At 38.4% G+C, this 21,211-nt stretch overlaps 1 protein-coding gene across 1 annotated transcript in view; it reads right to left on the minus strand.

The window, feature by feature from the left end:
* LOC115212991 (kelch-like protein 9) overlaps positions 1 to 21,211 on the minus strand; it is a 59,668-nt gene that overhangs the window by 24,860 nt on the left and 13,597 nt on the right. Inside the window, exon 2 of the mRNA XM_029781858.2 lies at positions 5,288 to 6,401. Within this exon, the coding sequence (XP_029637718.1) occupies positions 5,288 to 6,397 (1,110 nt within the window). The 5' untranslated portion in view covers positions 6,398 to 6,401. The remainder of the gene's footprint in view (positions 1 to 5,287; positions 6,402 to 21,211) is intronic.

Raw genomic sequence — 21,211 nt, forward strand, 5'->3', positions numbered from 1 at the left:
TTTATTTGTTATTGTAAATTTATTATTTTCTAATGCTACTTCAATAACTAAATCTATTAAATCTCAATTATTTAATTCCATTAATATTTTAATTCCTTTTTCATTTTGGATTTTATTTTTTTAATCATCTTTTTATATAAAAGTCAAGTTGTGTGTCTGTCTCCTGCGATTTAGATTCCTAACTACTCCCACATTTTGCGGTGCAGTTTAACCAAAACCGGGTATCTTATAGTCGTGATTCATATCGAGCCCTTCTGGGTATTAGCGCGCGTCTACGATGAGACTACAATTTAAAAAATAATTTACCATCATTTTTTTCCATTTTAATGCATTTTTTCGCTATTATATAAGGGAAGTAACTCTCTAAAAATGTCTACGATGAGTCAACGATTTAAAAAAAAATTTACCATCATTTTTTTCCATTTTAATGCATTTTTTTTGCTATTTTTTGGCTATAACTCTCTAAAAATGCTTATATAGTTATTTCCCTTACAAACCCGAGCAACGCCGGGTGATACTGCTAGTATATATATGAAATACTATTTTAACATTTTTTGGTTTGTTTTGTTTTTGTTACAAATTTCAGGTAAACTGATTTTAATAGGTTCTACAGAGGTACAATGTTCTCATTCCACTCTGTGTGTTTCATGACATTTTTTTCTTCAGTTGAATTATGTGAAGTACCTTTATTATATTGCTATTGAATTCAGAACCTCCTAGGTAACTGCACTGCACTAACCAATGTCTACTATGCTATGACCATGACCATAACAACAACAGCACGATTACCAACACCAGTAGTAATGGCACCAACACCATTGCCACCACCAGTGGCACCAACAGTGCTACTACCAACAACAGTGGTAGCAGCAACGCCAACACCAACAGACACAGCACCACCAATATCTGAGCACGAAGATACATTGGTTGCTCCAGTAAAACATTCAAGCAATGCCTTTGATGACCAATCTCCCAAAACCTTTTATATTGTATTCAATAGAGGTGGGAAAGAGAGAAAAACTATTCTGACAAAAGCTGTTGCCATTCTTTTAAACTTCTCTGAACTCAAACCACTACACCAAAGCTAGCTCTACACACATCAATAATTTCAATAGCAATATAATAAAATATAGCTACTAACTATAGTAAAGAGGTCAAGCAGTCTACAATGTTGGGCTCATTATTTCTCATATGGATTATTACTCCAGTGTACCTAGTGCCTGTCAACTCCTGCTTTGCTATAAGCTTGCAGTTTCATATATTCATTGTCGATGTATATAATAAAGTATAGCCGACATGCTTTGTTGCTCTCTTGAAAAGTAAGAACAGTTACTTGTGCAACTATTGGGTTTTGAACATTGAAGACTATATAGTATTTTCAGTTTTGTGTACATTTTCAAGACGTAAAAAGCCCATTCCCATTATTTTTTCCATATTCTGAATAAATTTGGAATGAAAAATGAATTATGTATGAAGAAAAAAGAGAAGAGAACAGAATTGGTGAACATCTACATCTTCATTAAATTCTTCAGTGGCTTTCATCATCAAATGCAAATGAAAGAAATTTTCTTTACTGAGTACTTGTCATGCACCTAGCTGTCTTACAAGAAAAATAACACCTGTGATCCCATAATCTAGCCTTAAAATTGTGTAAAAACCCTTTCGTTACCATATTTCGGTTGTAATACATTGCCTCTGTTTCTATTAAATTTGAAAATATTCTTTTACTTGTTTCAGTCATTTGACTGCGGCCATGCTGGAGCACCGCCTTTTTAGTCGAGCAAATCGACCCCGAGACTTATTCTCTGTAAGCCCAGTACTTATTCTATCAGTCTCTTTTGCTGAAACGCTAAGTGACGGGGACGTAAACACACCAGCATCGATTGTCAAGCAATGCTAGGGGGACAAACACGGACACACAAACACACACACACATACATATATATATATACATATATACGACAGGCTTCTTTCAGTTTCCGTCTACCAAATCCACTCACAAGGTATTGGTCGGCCCGGGGCTATAGCAGAAGACACTTGCAAGCTACTTACCACACAGCTACTCCTGCGCCTATTGAAGAAGTTATCAAAATAACTTTGACTTTATCAAGCTGGTGTTTGGAATATAAATATTTGACAGGCAATATTTGATGCACTGGAGTAATAATCTGTAGCATGTTTGTATTAGCTTTAGTTATATTACATGCATTTTGGGATCTCAGAGTAGGTTCAAGCAACATTGTCTGTTTACAGCTTTATCCAGTCTGTGATTGGCTGAATTAACTAGCTCCCTCGAACAGAGGTTGTCTGTTATGTCCGATTGTCACTTATAAAATGTGTCAGCTGCCGTGATTCAATTGAGTTCCTTTGAGTTCCTTGTCTTGCTTTTCGAAAGGACTTCCGCCATGCAGTTTTGTTCTATCACGTTAACGCTGGCCTCTCTCACACAAGAACCATTCTTCTTCCATGTGCGCAAGCAGTGTAGACCAAACTCAATGCCGTCGTCTCTCCTACTTTCTTGAAGCACTTCTATCGAGTCTTCTTCTATAGATACAAAGCACATCTAATGTCTTCACACATTCATTCATTTACTCCTAACACACCAGAGACATCTCTATTAAACACTACACATCTCTGTACGGAACACTCTGCAAGGCAATTCATGTGTAACCCACCGCTACAATAAAACCCTATAATCTTAAAGCGAGTTATTATATATCACCACACAAACACTGTTGGCAACGTCTGTCTGCGGCACACTGTCACCATCATCGTCATCTTCAACCAACCAACAACCATGGAGTCAACCCAACATGAGAACAACTTTTGTCAAACTAATAACCAACAGACTATGTTACGGTGGTGCTATCCACAAAACCACCACCCTGAAGACCTTCAGGAACCTACATATTAATACAGCAGACCTCTTTGCGAAAAATTCATATGAGAAATAATGAGCCTAACATCATAGACTGCTCAGCCTTCTTGCGAGAGTTACTCTTTTACTTGTTTCAGTCATTTGACTGCGGCCATGCTGGAGCACCGCCTTTAGTCGAGCAAATCGACCCCAGGACTTATTCTTTTGGAAGCCCAGTACTTATTCTATCGGTCTCTTTTGCCAAACCGGTAAATGACGGAGACATAAACACACCAGCATCGGTTGTCAAGCAATGCTAGGGGGACAAACACAGACACACAAACACACACATATATATATATATATATATATATATATATACATATATACGACAGGCTTCTTTCAGTTTCCATCTACCAAATCCACTCACAAGGCATTGGTCGGCCTGGGGCCATAGCAGAAGACACTTGCCCAAGATGCTACGCAGTGGGACTGAACCTGGAACCATGTGGTTGGTTAGCAAGCTACTTACCACACAGCCACTCAATTATTGATGTATGCAGAGCCAGTTTTGGTGTAGTGGTTTGAGTTCAGAGAAGTTTAAAGAAATGGCAACAGCTTTTGTCAGAATAGTTTTTATCTCTTTTTCCCTCTCTATTATCAAGCTGGTGTTTGGAACATAAATTAGCATAAAATTTTGATGGAAAGTTTTAATTTAGACCACTTTAAAACAAAAAGCTCACATCAGAGAACCAAGGGCAACCTTAGGCAGGTTAGTACCAAAATGGTTAACTAACTCAGCTATCTTCCCATCATTCTCCATTTCATCTATAACTTAATCTATTAAGTTAAAATTCCTCTAATTTCTTATCTATAAAGTTTCACCTGTACTAGATATTAAGATTAATAGATTCCAATACAACCTGCTCACTTAAGGACCAATGAGTAACTCATGCTTCCAGCATAGCAGTTTTCTTTTTTCAAGTCTTCCACTATTTCACAGACTGTCTTGTATATATGGATGGACGGACAGACAGACGGACGGAGGAATTTCAAATAACCATTTTGATAGGAACCTGAGTTTTGTAGTGTACCCTTTGATTCTGATGCAAAATGCTTGTTTTAAAGTGTCTATATTTAAATCAAAACTTTTCATCATAATTTTAAATAGAAGCTTTTGTAAAAATAAATTCAAAACATCAGCTTTTAATAACGAGGAAGTTATTTTACTAAATCCCTCTAAACTTTTGATTATTTTCCAAATTCAGATACAATGTATTTCAATATGAATTTGATCACAAAAGCACAAAATAATCCAATGTATCCACTGCAGTATTTTCATAAACAATATCTTTGTCTACATAAATATTCACTGATACTATTTGGAAACTAGTCCATCCAGTGTATTTTCACCTCCTCTCTGCTTGAGTTAGGGTTAGCAATGTAAGAGAAACAACTTTCTTTTACCTGACTACTAAGTAATTAAATTACTGACTACATATTTTGAATTTGGGTTACACAGGGTGTTATCATTTATGCCATCTACATCACGCCACATTCTAAGTACACCTGTGTATCTTCTAAGAAACACATTACTCTGCATGCTACAATATGCCTGAATAACAAACAGGTTCAATTATTTATAGTTGAAGGCTCTAACAGTAGAAAAGTTATCTATCGTTAAAAATAGTTGCTGCACTAAAAATATTCAAATACATACAATTCATTATCTTCATTTAGTGTCCATTTTCCATGCTGACATGGGTTAGATGGTTTGATTGGAACTAGTAAGCTAAAGAGTTGTACCAAATTCGAGTCTGGTTTGGCTTGGTTTCTACAGTTTGATGCCCTTCTTAACACCAACCACTCCAAGAGTGTCATGGGTATCTTTTACATGTTTAGCAACACAGGTGCTTTTTACATGTCACCAGCTCTGGCCATGACTATGATTTCCTTTGGCTTGACATGTCTTCTCAAGCACAGCAACTCACCAAAGATCTCAATCACTTGTCATTGCCTCCATGAGACTCAAAATTCAAAGATCATGCTTCACCACCTCACCCAGCGTCTTCTTGAGTCTACCTTTTCCATAGATTCCCTCCACAGTGAGAGATTGTACAATTATATGTACAAAGGGGTGCTGAAAAGTTTCTGGCTTTAAGTGTATCATGAAAAGCCTGATTAGAGGCCCAAACTTCCAAGTTCTTTTACAGGTCTTAGAAAAACTGAAGGACCACTGCAATAAGTGTGTGAATCTGAGAGGGGAATATGTTGAATAAAATCATAATTAATCTTCCTGCATTTTCTTTTATCCAATACAAGGAACTTTCCAGCACCCACTTGTACATATTTAGAGGGAAAAATCATACAAAACAATAAAATAAACAAAACATATAAAGCAACTATGAAGAAAATTAGAATATTTCTTACCTGCTGCCATTTTCTTCTGTATGGAATGTATCGATACACAGTTTTCTTGGCAAATTTACCAGTTATTGTATATCTGGACTGTCCACCAGCAACATAGACAATATTGTCCAAGGTACAAGTTCCACACTCAATGAGAGGTACTGGGGTAGGTTCAATGGATTCATGACATTGAAGAATACTTAAATGTTCAGAATTGGCAATGACCTTATCAATGCAGTCTAATGCCACATAGCTAACGGCTGTTGACACACAACATCCTCCTATTCCACCATAGCGGAACACAGAATCGATAGGCTTACGGAATTTGTGTGGTGAAGTGTCCTTTTTATCACGCAGATACCGATGAGGAGATTTTTGAAACTGCCTAATACGGTTCTTTAATGTTTCTGAAGCATTTTTTGCATAAGGTAGCTTTTGAATGCAGCAATCGAGTCGCTCGACATGCATCAATTCCAATGCTGGAGCAAAGATCAAGTCCACTGCTTTGTTTACATCTGATATGTTAGGTTCATTGAACACCAACCATTTAAAGACCAGCTCCATAATGTCTTTCTCTTCTGAAGCTTGTGGAAAGTTGTCATGCATGAAGATTTCATTAAGATAATCTGCAGGAAGCTTCTTCAGCATTTTTGCTTTCCATGACAGAGGTTTCATCACATAAAGTTGGCAGAGAACCTGGAGTATTGCTTTTTTCAGAATTACAAGATTGAACTTTTGGACAAGTTCGTAAGCTTTACCGAGCTTATCACAGTTTTCAATGGTAAGTTTTTTAGCCAGATCCAATTCGCACATCTGCATAGCATCACGCATGCATAAATAATCCAAAGTACTAAGAACACTCGATGAATTTTCAAAGGTAAGTACTGGGCCTGCATCTTTTGCCTTGTGTCCGACATAATCACGTATCCAACTGAGTTGTTCCAGCGACAAGTATTCAAACTTTACCTGCAAACTCTTGCTCTCAGACATATGGCTGCGCAGCATTGCTGCGATGTATTCAGAGTGACGAGCAAGGATGTCTGCATTGCAGCAAACAGACTTACCGTCGGCACTAGTCAGTGTGACTTCCATGGTTAGATAGTCTATGTTGACAGGATGAAAATTTAACATTATGCTGAAAAACAAAGAAAACGAAAATCAGTAACTGCTGCATCTTTAAATTTTGAGTGGGCATTTTTTTAATTATTGCACAAAAATTGATAACAATGGGGAATTTAAACACACACAAATAAAAAATTAATTAAGTTTTCATTGCATTCTACAATTTTCTTGTTCATATATATCATCGTTGTCATCATCATTGTTTAACAACAAAATATATGCCCAGGACAAGGGGGCAGCCATAGGCGTTAGTATCGCTGGTGATGTGGCCAACCTTTTCAAGGTATGGTGGGACAGAAGGCTTAAGGAACGCCTGACACAGAACTCCATACTCGTGAACATGTACTCTTGCTATGTTGATGATATCAACATAGTGGTAAAGGCATCCCCACAAGAGAGTACTGTTGAAATAGAAATAGAAACTAATACTATGGAGAGCATCCAGCAAATAGCTAACTCCATCCACCAGAGTATTAAGGTCACAATAGACTACCCTACTAAACACCCTAACCATAGACTACCAGTACTAGACATAGAACTCTGGTTGGAAACTGAGAATAATAAAACCCAAATCCTTCATTCGTACTATGCCAAACCTATGGCCGCCAAATACTTGATCCACCGGAACTCAGCCATCGCGGACAATGCCAAATTCAATATTTTGATGGCAGACCTCATCAGAATAATGCGAAATGTGTCCCACATGTGCGAGCCTACAGAGTTAAAGAGACACATACAACATTTCGTTCACCGCATGCAGTTCTCAGGTTACAGCCATAAAGAAAGGATCAGAGTATACAAAGGAGCCATAAAGAAATTTGATACTATCTTAAGTAATGATAGGAATGGGATTTTCCCACTTTATAGGAGCAAGTCATGGAACACCATGGAAAGGACAAAGAAGAAAATAGGGAAGGCCAACTCTTGGTATGATAACCACAAATACCAGAGTGTCATGTTCATCAACACCACCCCTAGAGGCGAACTGGCGTACCGCTTTAGAAGGACCCTAGACAAACTTAAGCTAAGGATTAAGGTTGTTGAAAGGCCAGGCAACCCCATCAAATCCCTAATTGGTAGAACCTACCCTTTTAGTAGAACCCCCTGTATGGATAGGAACTGTACTGTAAGTAGATTTAGCCCACAAACAAACTGTAAAGCCAGAAATGTAGTCTATAATATAAGATGTATAGAGGGACGATGCAGTAACAAGACGACGACACACGTAGGTGAAACAGCATGGAGCATAGGAGAGCGGGCAAATGAACATTGGAGAGAACTTAAGGAAGGAAAGAGCTCATCGGTTCTGTACCAACTCGCCGAGCAGGAACACGGGGGCTCACTCAACAACATAGAAGTTACAATCTTGTCCACACATAGAACAGATGCAACAATCAGACAAATTACGGAAGCTACACGCATAATAGAAGATAAACCTAGCCTGAATAGGAAACTGGAATGGAACACTAGCACACACCACAGCATATGACTGAAGAGGATCCCCATAAACTGGTAACAATATAAACAAAATTGAAAACATAATAAAATACACAGATAAATAAACAAATGGAAGTAAATAACTATATACATTTAAAAAAAAATATTTAACTAAATACAACCAAAAAAATAATAATAATAAGTAGGTATAAACACATGAACAAAATAAAAATAAACAAAAACAAATTACACGAATGTGTATAAACAGGAGATACAAATATTACAGGCACTCCCCCCCACACACACACTAACATAGACACACATAGAGGTATACACATGCGCAAATAAAGACACATACAATAGGAATACAAAATACAAAATGGCTGACCATTAGTAAGGAGAGACACACAAATAAGAAAGAAGAAAGCAAAGGACCACTGATGAGGTCACAGAAGTGTGATGAAAGAACTCTGGTCGAAATAAGATTAAGATTAATGTAAAAAATAAATAACGCTGAAGCAAAGTAACACCAAATATATAGTGCGTGTATTTATATTGGCTAAACTGGCAAAATGACCATTCCTAAATACAACATATATATATATATACTGTCATCGTCATTAAATGTTAAGGTCTACTTTTGGATCAGATAAAACTTGCTCAGGCAGAATTTTTCTACACTCAAATGCCCTTTCTGTTGCCAACCCTCACTAGTTTTCAAATATTTCTCCTTGTCCTTCAAACAACACTCAACTCAATTGTCAAACATGCTTTACTGATATTTTCTCCCAATTTTACATTTCTCTCTCTCTCTCTCTCTTCTCCCTCCCTCTCGCTCTTCTTTTCAAGTTTGTCATCTTTTTCACTCAGTCACTCTTCTTTCTCTTCCTCTCTTTCTCCCTCCCTTTCGCTCTTCTTTCTCTTTCTCTGTCCAGGCCTCATTTTCTTTCTGCCTTTTATCATCTTTCCGTCAACTCTGTACCATATTTAAAACAGTAACAGTAGTTTGATTTCCATTTCCAGTTTTTTTTTCTCCTGATAAAATGGAAAATCCATCATCCCATTTAAATTAATTAGTTACACATATTAATTATGCAATTATATAAATACTGATGTTTCACTACATCTCTTGTAAAAGCTGGAGAGAATAATGAAATGATGAATCATCTACCTTCTTAGTATTCTAAATATGTAGCACACAACTATCATTTTAGCTAATTCTTTATATACATACGAATTCATTCTACCAATATCTCTTGGATTGTAATATTCTAATAGTGTTTAATAATATGTTAATTTTTTCAGATGCTAAATAACATCACTCCTTCCCATGTTCGCGCCCACGTCCCTTTCCCAGTTTTCAGAGTTGGCACTATCAATGTAAGCACATTGAAAGGTAGGTCTAGCGAGATTGTTGAGATGCTTGAACGGAGGTATGTTGATGTATGTTGCATCCAAGAGGTTCCTCACAGGCAAGACACATAGGTATAATATCTTCTGGGAAGGTAACAGTAAAGGGGTAGGTGGTCAGAGCATACTTCTTGCAGAGAAATGAGTGGATAAATACATTATTTACATTATTTACAATTGCCGGATATTTGTCCTCATCTTGTTTGTTGTTAACACAACGTTTCAGCTGATATACCCTCTCAGGGTACTGCATCAGATTGACAGAAGGGATGCTAGGAGACAAGTATATCTAGCCAAGGGAGAAACAGAAAAGAAGTTTGTCTATGTTCAGTGACATGAGGACCAAAGTGTTTCAGATTGCAAGACTGTGTGTGAGAGAAAATTGTGATGTCATGGGAGAGAACTGTGTCCATATGCATGATGGTGCACTTGCATTTAATGATGCTGCAAAGAAAGAGGCTTGGAGACGCCAATATGAAAGACTGCTGAACGTAGAGAATGAATGGGAGGAGGAAAGTCTGCCAAATGTTGATCCAATTGAGGGACTGGCTACCAGAATCAAAGTTCCATGGTAAATAAAGCAATTAAAGATACGAAAACAGGAAAAGCCCTTCCCGGCCATCAGGAATCTCTGCAGAAATGCTTAAAATATCTGGTGGTGTGGGTTATGGTATAGTCACCCATATTGTAAATCAGGTGGTTCACAAAGGAGTTATACCCAATGACAGGTATAGCAGCACCATAGTCAACTGCTAGAAAGGTAAAGGTGATGCCTTAGATAGAAATAATTACAGAGGTGTCAAATTGCTGGATCAGGTGATGAAAGTTACAGATAGTCATAGCCCAACAAGTTAAGGAGAGAGTTAGCCTAGATGAGATGCAGTTTGGTTTTGTGCCAAGTAGAAGCACCACTGATGCTGTATTTCTGTGTGGCAGCTGCAGGAGAAATACATAGGCAAAGATAAACCTCTGTACTTGGTTTTTGTTCACTTGGAGAAAGTCTTTGACAGGGTCCCCTGATCCCTTACCTGATGGTCAATGAGGAAACTAGGAATAGACGAGTGGTTGGCGAGAGCTGTACAAGCTATGTACAGGGATACTACCAGTAAGGTGAGGGTTGGCAATGAGTACAGCAAAGAATTCAGAGTGGAAGTAGGGGTTCACCAAGGATTAGTGCTCAGCCGCCTCAGGCAATAAGAGAGGAATTCAAGAAAGGATGCCCCTGCAAGCTCCTCTATGCTGATGACTTTGCTCTTGCATCTGAATAACTATCTGAACTAGAGAAGAAGTTCCAGGTATGGAAGCAAGGTCTAGAATCAAAGGGCCTTAGAGTTAACCAAGCAAAAACTAGTCTTAGTAAGTAGGAAAGCAGACAAATCACAAATCCCTTCAGGTAGATGGCCCTGCTCAATCTGTAGAAAAGGTGTACGTAGAAACTCCATAAAACGCACCCAGTGTAAGCTTTGGATACATAAAAGTTGTAGCAATATCAGAAGAAGGTTAACAGGGAAACTAGCTTTTGTATGCAGAAGATGCAGAGGTACAATAAACATTAAAAATGGGCAGAGAATAGACTCTATCAACTGCCCAGAAGGCAAGCTAGAGGTAGTAGATAGCTTCTGTTATCTGGGTGACCAAATTAGTAGTGGAGATAGATGCTCTGAGAGTGTAGCTGTGAGAATAAGATTAGGATGAGCAAAGTTCAGAGAAGTCCTACTCCAGCTGGCAACAAAAATGGCTTCTCTCTCAGAGTGAAAGGCAGATTGCTTGATGCCTGTGTGAGAACAGCTATGCTACATGGCAGTGAAACATGGGCTGTGACAGCCAAGGACATGCATAGGCTTGAAAGAAATGAAACCAGAATGCTTTACTAGATGTGCAATGTCAGTGTGTATGTTCAACAGAGTGTAAGCATCTTGAGAGAAAAGTTAGGCATAAGAGGCATCAGATGTGGTGTGCAAGAGAGATGACTGTGCTGGTATGGTCATGTGATGTGTATGGACAAAGACAGCTGTGTAAAGAAGTGCCAATCTCTAACTGTGGAGGGAACCCAGGAAGACATGGATCAAGGTGGTGAAGCATGATCATTGAACTTTGAGCTTCATAAAGGTAATGACTAGTGACCAATACCTTTGGAAATGTGTTATGCTTGAGAAGATCTGTCAAGCCAAGTACACCCATGCTGGTGACATGTAAAGAACACCTTTCAAGCATTGGGCCCCATGGAGGTAAAGTGGCTAAGTTCTTTTCAAGTGTCGGGCCTCACGGAGGCAATGACCAAGACTTTTGGCATTATGTCATGTTTGTGAAGAAGAGCAAAATTGCAGTCGTGGCAAATACTGGCATCACGCAAATTGGCTCCTGTGCTGGTGACACATAAAAGCACCCTGGTGTCTCGCAAATGGCCTGTAAAAGCACCCATTACATTCTCGGACTGGACGATGTTAGGAAGAGCATCCAGCTGAAGAAAATCATGCAACCATCCAACCCATGCCAGCATGGACAATGGATGTTAAATGACAATGATGATGATGATGATGCTGAGCTCTTAACTACTGTGGATATACTTTATGTTTATTCATCAATTCAGTACATATATACCCACTCACATGTATATGAGTGGCTACTGAAAAGTTCATTGCTTTAAGGGTATTATGAAAGGCCTGGTTAGGGGCCCAACCTCCCGAGTTCATTTACAGGGCTTAGAAAAACTTAAGAACTGCGGCAATAACTGTGTGAATCTGAGAGGGGAATATGTTGAATAAAGTCATAATTAACTGATTCTCCTGTATTTTCTGTTATCCAAAGCCAGGAACTTTATGGCAGGCCTATATATATATACTAGCAGTATTGCCCGGCGTTGCTCGGGTTTGTAAGGGAAATAACTATATAAGCATTTTTAGAGAGTTACTTCCCTTATATAATAGCAAAAAAAATGCATTAAAAGTGGAAAAAAATGATGGTAAATTTTTTTTTAAATCGTAGACTCATCGTAGATGCGCACTAATAGCCAGAAGGGCTCGATATGAATCACGACTATAAGATACCCGCTTTTGGTTAAACTGCACCGCAAAATGTGGGAGTAGTTAGGAATCTAAATCGTAGGAGACAGACAGCACACAACCTCACTTTTATATATATAGATATATATAAATACCAAATTCATTTAACACAGTGTACTTAATTGACAGCTGCCTGGATTAAGTGTCGTCAGCAGCAAGTATTCACTAGCAACCAGACGCTTCAACAAATTTAGCCTCTGACAATATAGAAAAACAGGGGTCCTGCAAATAGCTGGTAGGCTGAGTAAAAATTTCATATTAAGTAAGATATAGAGAATGCTATTTTGAATTAATACAACTTCTGTCACTAGCTACTGATGATGCTCAAAGAAACATGAATCTAAATTTAACAATTCCATCGCTGCTGCTTGATACTTTTTGTCAGCTGGTGATAATACTTCTACATTTTTTAGCACCGTGTGTCTATACAAGATGCTTTCTCTAGATGAATATTGCAGTTTCCAGGCTTTCTATATCATACGAGGTGAGGTGAGGGCTGAAAAGTTCATGGCTTTACAGATATCACAAAAGGCTGGGTTGGAGGCCAAACCTTTGGAGTTCCTTTACAGGGCTTAGAATAACTTAAGAACAACTGCAATAAATGTGTGAATCTGAGAGGGGAATATGTTGAATAAAATCATAATTAACTGATCCTCCCAAAGCTAGGAACTTTTCAGTACTCCCTCACATATATGTTGGGTAAGATATACAAGCATGGCTGTGTGGTAAGAAGCTTACTTCCCAACCATATGGTTCTGGGTTCAGTCCCACAGCATGGCACCTTGAACAAGTGTATTCTACTATAGCCTTGGGCCAACCATAGCTTTGTAAAAGAAGCCCATCGTGTGTGTGTGTGTGTGTGTGTGTGTGCACATGTGTGGGTTTGTTGCCCACTACCACTTGACAACTGGTGTTGGTATGTTTACATCCCCATAACTTAGCTGTTCGGCAAAAGAGACCAACAGAATAAATACTAGGCTGAAAAAAAATAAGTGCTGGGGTTGATTCATTCAACTAAAAGATTCTTCAAAGTGGTGCCCCAGCATGGCCACAGTCTAATGACTGAAACGAGTAAAAGATAGAAGATAAAAAGATTTATATGTATAACTTTTAACTTTTTAACTTTTTTAACTTTTTTACTTGTTTCAGTCATTTGACTGCGGCCATGCTGGAGCACCGCCTTTAGTCAAGCAAATCGACCCCGGGACTTATTCTTTGTAAGCCCAGTACTTATTCTATCGGTCTCTTTTGCCGAACCGCAAGTATATAGATATATATATACTCTTTTACTCTTTTACTTGTTTCAGTCATTTGACTGCGGCCATGCTGGAGCACCGCTTTCAGTCAAGTAAATCAACCCCGGGACTTATTCTTTTGGAAGCCCAGTACTTATTCTATCGGTCTCTTTTGCCAAAACGCTAAGTAACGGGGACATAAACACACCAGCATCAGTTGTCAAGCGATGGTGGGGGGACAAACACAGATACACAAACACACACGCATATATATATATATACATATATACGACGGGCTTCTTTGAGTTTCCGTCTACCAAATCCACTCACAAGGCTTTGGTCGGCTTGAGGTTATAGTAGAAGACACTTGCCCAAGGTGCCACACAGTGGGACTGAACCCGGAACCATGTGGTTGGTAAACAAGCTACTTACCACACAGCCACTCCTGCGCCTATATATATATATATATATATTTACAATATATAAAATATATATATTATAAACACACACATGTTTCTTCCAGTTTCTTTCTATCAAATTCACTCCTAAAGCTATGATCATCTTAGGACTATAGTGAAGGCACTTGTCATGAAACTCAAGAATGGAACAAAGACAAAGAAAAGGCTGGACTTTAAGTCAGTGGTTCTCAACCATTTTTTTACCTATGGACCCCTTAGATTATTGCTTTAGTGTGGTGGACCCCGCTAGCCATTCAGTGTTTAAAAACTAGCTTTCAAAATTCCTTTTTTTTTATTTTTCACACATTAACTCGTGTAGGTTAAAATATGTTAAACGTTAGAGAAGAAATCTGGCTGTTTCTTGCAACACATACACTTAAAGCAAATTTTTTTCATGAACCCTTAATATATACTGCACCCCCAGAAATCTTCCAATCCCTCCAGGAGTCATCTGGATTACTGCTTTAAGCGCTTTAGAATTATGTCCCTTAGATTAATCCTTTAAGTCATTATCCTGCACGTCAGTATTTAGTTAACACCACAACCGTTTGTACATGTGATTGTAGTATGAAGTGCAGTAGAGTGAGGCAAGAGGGAGAGAGATGGGGGAGAGAGATACAGATGAAGAGGGGGGATGGAACTAAAGGCTAAAATTTATTACACTGGGTAATAAATCTGATGTCTTAAAAAGGTTTGAGGTGGCAGAAAAAAAAATCAGCCACATTGCCAAAACATTAAAGCTTGCAACTTCTATGATGAGAACAATATGTTGATAATATAAAGAAAATTAAGTGCTAAAAACTACAACATTAACTGCTTGGATTTTATTCTCTCATACATCTAATCTAATATAAAATGGGACGGCTCTCGAGTGTATAGATCGCGTATCAAACTCAACAATAATGTGACGATAAACACAATGGTTAATACAATTTTATATTTGTGAGATGAGGAATTTATATTATGCATAGTGGAGGCGCAATGGCCCAGTGGTTAGGGCAGTGGACTCGCGGTCGTAGGATCGCGGTTTCGATTCCCAGACCGGGCGTTGTGAGTGTTTATTGAGCGAAAACACCTAAAAGCTCCACGAGGCTCCGGCAGGGGGTGGTGGTGATCCCTGCTGTACTCTTTCACCACAACTTTCTCTCACTCTTACTTCCTGTTTCTGTTGTACCTGTATTTCAAAGGACCGGCCTTGTCACTCTGTGTCACGCTGAATATCCCCGAGAACTACGTTAAGGGTACACATGTCTGTGGAGTGCTCAGCCACTTACACGTTAATTTCACAAGCAGGCTGTTCCGTTGATCGGATCAACTGGAACCCTCGTCGGCGTAACCGACGGAGTGCTTCCATCCATATTATGCATACTGCTTATATTAGATGGGGTGGTACCCTCATCTTGATTGTTGAATTCACTACATTTCAGCTGTTGTACATGACACCTTCTTCAGGTGTCATGTGTTGAACTCAGTTGTATCAGAATTTCAAACCTAACCCTTTATTTGATCCACAGGGGTACACTGTTCTCATTCCACTCTGCATTTTGTGACAATTTTTGCTTCAGTTGAGTTTTTGTGAATTACTTTAGTGCCTTGCCTGTGATTGAACTCAGAACCCTGCATTAACCAACAACTTTATCTACTACACTATGTCAGTAGGCAGTGGCAGAGTGAATTTTAAGACTTATAAATCTAATGTCTACATAATCTATTGTAGCAGTCTGCTCTTTTCTTTCTTAATTATTGCTTCCCATATTGTATTCATCTCTACACTTGGCCTGCTTAGGAGGTCGTTATGTCTTAGCATATGAGTTGCTTCCTTAAGTTTTCTAATTTTACAGTGGTGTTCTCTATTATTTTGACTTCATCCGACAGTGGTTGGTGGTTTCCATTTTCCATACATGATTGGTTATACCTGACTTTTTATTATCCCCTTGAAACGTCAGGTATAGATTTGCTATGAAATATTATAGTGGTGATAAATACGAGAGTTACTGAGAGGATGAGGGACACTAATATATACGGGGTCGATACATTTGACTAAAACCTTTAAGATAAGTGCCTCAGCATGAGAAGAGCCCAAGGACTGGAACAAGTAAAAGACAAAAGAATATATTGGTAACAGAACCCTGATGTCTAAATATAGCAGGAAACCAGGAAAATCTAGAGGATGAAAGTTCACAGTGATTCAGTGTAGACAGGTATACTTTAGGATGTGGTAGAAGAGAATATGAGAGATCTTTGGTGTTGATTTGACCAAGATAGCAAAGGAAAAGCCATGGGATCACTGGTGAAAAACTCACAAGTGATGGATAGGAAGGTGCAGGCAGTACTTTACAGCTGTTTCTGGAACAGATGCCTATAACACTCTTAATATCATTCCTTGCCACTTATTTTCTACTGAATACACCTTTTCTTTGAACTCCTTCTCATATCTATTATTGTCAGTCTCCCACACCTTTGTTCATCATTAACTTTATCCATCTTTACATACCTCTGATAGTGAATCACACAACCCTATCCCACACACTTCACAGTCTCTCTTTTTCTCACCTGTGGTTTCATTACACTGCTGCTCTCCATCAGTCCTTTAATAATCACCACTTATCACCTCCTCGTCCTGCCTCTCTTCTATTTTCCTTCATCCTGTCTCCAAACTGAGATTCCCTTTGTGTTCACCATGCTTCCACTTTGTGTTCACCATTCACTACATTTACCTCATCTCCATTTCAAACCATCTGTCACTTTCCTTTCACACTCTCACGAACTTACCCATCCATCCTTCCTGATCTTCTGTCCCTATTCTCTCTAATACTCACCTTCTTGAACACCATTATATCTTTTTCCCTTTCCAGCTGAGGTAGCTGTGTATCTCCTCTACAGCAAGACACTTGTTCCTAACTCTCCATCATACTTTAGCTTCTCAATCAATAATGCACCACCACTCATTTGACAGGCCTTATCTTACAAGTTAGTTAGTGACTCCACTAGTGCCAATGCCATAAAAGAACTCACTCAGTTGGCTCTGTAAAGCAGTTCACATTTGGAAGAACATCCAGTTGTAGAAACCACACTAAAACAGACACTAAAGCTTGAAGCAGTCCTCTAGCTCCTTAGATCCTATTAAATTATCCAATACTAGTAGTATCGCCCGGCGTTGCTCGGGTTTGTAAGGGAAATAACTATATAAGCATTTTTAGAGATGTAAAGTATAATAGCCATCTCAATATGGCTAACCACAAGGTGGGGGGTGTTACTGTAGCTTTTTACGTTCTGAGATTTAATAATAAATTTTTGGAGAGTTACTTCCCTTATATATGCCAAAAATGCATTAAAAATGGGAAAAATTGATGGTAAATTTTTTTTTAAATCGTAGACTCATGCTAATACCCAGAAGGGCTCGATATGAATCACGACTATAAGATACCCGCTTTTGGTTAAACTGCACCGCAAAATGTGGGAGTAGTTAGGAATCTAAATCGTAGGAGACAGACAGCACACAATCTTACTTTTATATATAAAGATATACCCCCATCAAATACAGACAAATGATGATGAGGAGGAGGATACAGGTGTGTGTGGGCATCATCATCATTTTCAATGTGTGTATGTGTGTGTGTGTGATGCGTACTGATGTAGACAGCTGCATACAGAAGTGCAGATCACCTAAAGTGGATGGAACTTGTGGAAGAAGGAGACCCAGAAAGACATGGGATGGAGTATTGAACGCTGATCTCAAGACACGGGGCCTTATGAAGGAAATGGCCAAGGACCAAGATATCTTGTGCATTACTGTACTTAGGAAGATCTGTCTCCCACAGCAGAATTGGCATTGATGCTGGTACCACATAAAAAGCCCTGGTGCTGGTGCCATGTTAAAAGCGCTGGTACTGGTGACACATAAAAAACACCCAGTACACACTGTGGAGTGATTGATGTTGAGAAGGGCATCCAGCCATAGAAACCATGTTAGAACAGACAATGAAACCTGGTGAGGTCCCTGGCCTTACCAGCTTCAGTCAAACTGTCCAACCCATACCAGTATGGAAAACATTAAATACTGATGATGATGATAAATATAAAAAAAGGTAAAGACGCCCTTCAGTCATGAATGACCATGGGATTGCACCTACAAAGTTACTCTCCAAGGCACAAGTTCAGGCAAGGTTGTTTATGGAAGAGCAGCAATCATCCATGCATATCAGCCGGTCCTCTCCACAGTACTGATGTCATCCAAGGGAAAGGAAAAGGTGGATAACTTGGTACCAGGGACGCTGCAGTTCATTTCTACAGCTGAGTGAACTGAAGTGATGTGAAAGAAAGTGACTTGCTCAAGAACAGAAAACACCGCCCAGTCCAGGAATTGAACTCACTCATAATAGTGAGTCTGATGCTCTAACAACTGACCGAGGCACCTTCACACTGATATATATATATACACACACACACACATATATATACACACACACGCACATATATATATATATACACACAAACTATATATATATATATATATATATATATACATATATATAAGAATTTTTTGCATAATGAGATAAAAAGACCAAGGCTATGTAGTTCTTCCCTTCTTTCCTGAGCGTCCAATAATACTTTATCTGTTCCATGTCCTCACGTTGTTATGTTTTTTTGTTTTTTTGTGTTTTCTTGTTTGGATTAACTATATATATATACATATATATATGTAGATATATATATATATATATATATATATATATAAGAATTTTTTGCATAATGAGATAAGAAACCAAGGCTGTGTAGATATTAGAACATTTATAGATAGAAGGTCTTACAGATGTTTCCAGGGTATTTATTAATATCCCTTCATTGAATGAGAAGATGGTTAAGTTATAATTAATTTAGATGTGATACAAAATAGAGAGTGAGGTGGAGGAAAGAAAATAGATGTAAGATATGTAGAGATATTGAAGTTGTAGATCCATTTTTTTTAGGTAGAATGGTATATATGTAGTATTCCAATACCCTATGAGTAAAGTCCAACAGAGTTTAAAGTGGGTCCTTCCAATACCTTATGAGTGAGAGCCAGCAGTTTGGTCATTCTTGGTCATTCCAAGTACAGAATTTATACACAGTGTTGCAGAGGCAAAGGTTCACTTTAAGTAAAAACCTTTGACTCTACAACACTCTTACAATACACACTCATTCAAAGTTCTTCTTTCCTCACCATTCACTTCTACTCACCTTGTATCTTACGAGTCCACACACATAAACCTTCAGCACTATTTTTATCTCTTTTCCCACTCCATTCCAATCACCCACCCACTCTCCCTTTAAAAATGCAAGTAGCCATGTAGCCCCTCTATAGTAAGAAGCCTGTTCTGCTCTGGCCACTTCTCTCATGTCCCCACATAAAGTTGCCGCTCTCTGAATTCATAGTCTTACAAGCTACACAAAGACCTCACTAATGCTGAAGATACAAATGAAGCACTGAGTACAGTCTGTAAAGTAGTTGGTACTAGGAAGGATATCCAGCCATAGAAATGTAAATCTAAAATATTTAACACTTTAACATGCCAAAGTAGGGAGTGGAGCATGAAGCAGTCCTGGGACCTACTGCTCCCTGTCAAATCATCCAACCCATGCTAGTATGGAATATAGATGTTAAATCATGATGGTACCACACACACACACACACACACACACACACATACACACATACATGTGCATATAAATATATTGCATCATCAGGCTATCTAACCGAGAGCTTTGTTTGTTGACTGTGTTATGACTCATATATGTATGTATGTATGTATATATGTGAGTGTGTGTGTATGTATGTGAGTGTGTGTGTATGAAAGTATGTATTATGTATGTGAGTATGTGTGTGTGTATGTATGTATGTATGTATGTGAGTGTGTGTGTGTATATGTATGTATTATGTATGAATGTATGTATGTATGTATGTGAGTGTGTGTGTGTATGTATGTATGTATGTATGTATGTATGTATGTATGTATGTATGTATATATGTGAGTGTGTGTGTGTATGTATGTATGTATTATGTATGAATGTATGTATGTATGTATGTATGTATGTATTATGTGTGTATGTATGTATGTATGTATGTATGTATGTATGTATGCATGTATGTATATATATATATGTGAGTGTGTGTGTGTGTATGTATGTATGTATGTATGTGAGTGTGTGTGTATGTATGTATGTATGTATGTATGTATGTATGTATGTATGTATGTGTGTGTGTATGTATGTATGTATGTATGTATGTATGTGTGTATGTATGTATGTATGTATGTATGTATGTATGTATGTATGCATGTGTGTGTATGTATGTATGTATGTATGTATTATTATTCGAAGGCTCTCGGTGTGAAAGTATAGAAGCTCTTGTGTTAAAGCAAAGGCTCAGATGGAGTGGTCATCTGGTCAGGATAAAGGATTCAAGGATGCCAAAACAACCCTTTTATGGAGAGTTAGCTAAAGGAGAATGTCCCCAAATAAACCAAAAAAGAGGTATAAGGACTTGCTGAAGGCTTCCTTAAGAGATGCTTGCATCTCTCCTGACACATGGGAAGGCATAGCTATTGATTGTAGCAGGTGGAGAAGGATTGTGTTGAAGGGACAGCCACGTTTGAGAAAGCTCGAGTTGCACATGAGAAAGTAAGGAGGGATGTCAGGAAGGGCATCGCTGTTACACTTCCAGAAGGGAAGGGTCTTCCTTTGATTCTGACATGCAATGTCTGTACAAGACCCTGCCTCAGTAAAGCTGGACTCAAGAGTCATCTTCGTAGTCATAAAGCGAGACAGATGAGTGACAACCTGGCCACTGGTGGTGATGTAACACACCATGCTAATCATATCTGTCGGGCATGTGGAAGACTTAAATGACATGCAAAGCTACATGAAGCCCAGTTACAACTACAGCCGGCTATTACCGGTAAAGGTTTTAGTTGCCAATTTTGTACAAGACATTGTAGATGGTTAGCTGGGCTAAAAAGTCACATTCGATCACAGCACCAGTAACAGTTAAGCTTCGTGCAATGGCCATACTCGATAACGAGGGGGCAGCCATAATAATGTATTATGTATGTATGTGAGTGTGTGTGTGTGTATTTATGTATGTTATGTCCACCTAGCTTGACATCCTTCACTCTCTGGATCATCATGGAGATGAAAGGAGTCAAAATACATTCTACATTCTTTATGCGCAAAATCTTAAGT

The sequence above is a fragment of the Octopus sinensis genome, linkage group LG6 (genome assembly GCF_006345805.1).
Source record: "Octopus sinensis linkage group LG6, ASM634580v1, whole genome shotgun sequence".
NCBI classification, from domain to species: Eukaryota; Metazoa; Mollusca; class Cephalopoda; order Octopoda; family Octopodidae; genus Octopus; species Octopus sinensis.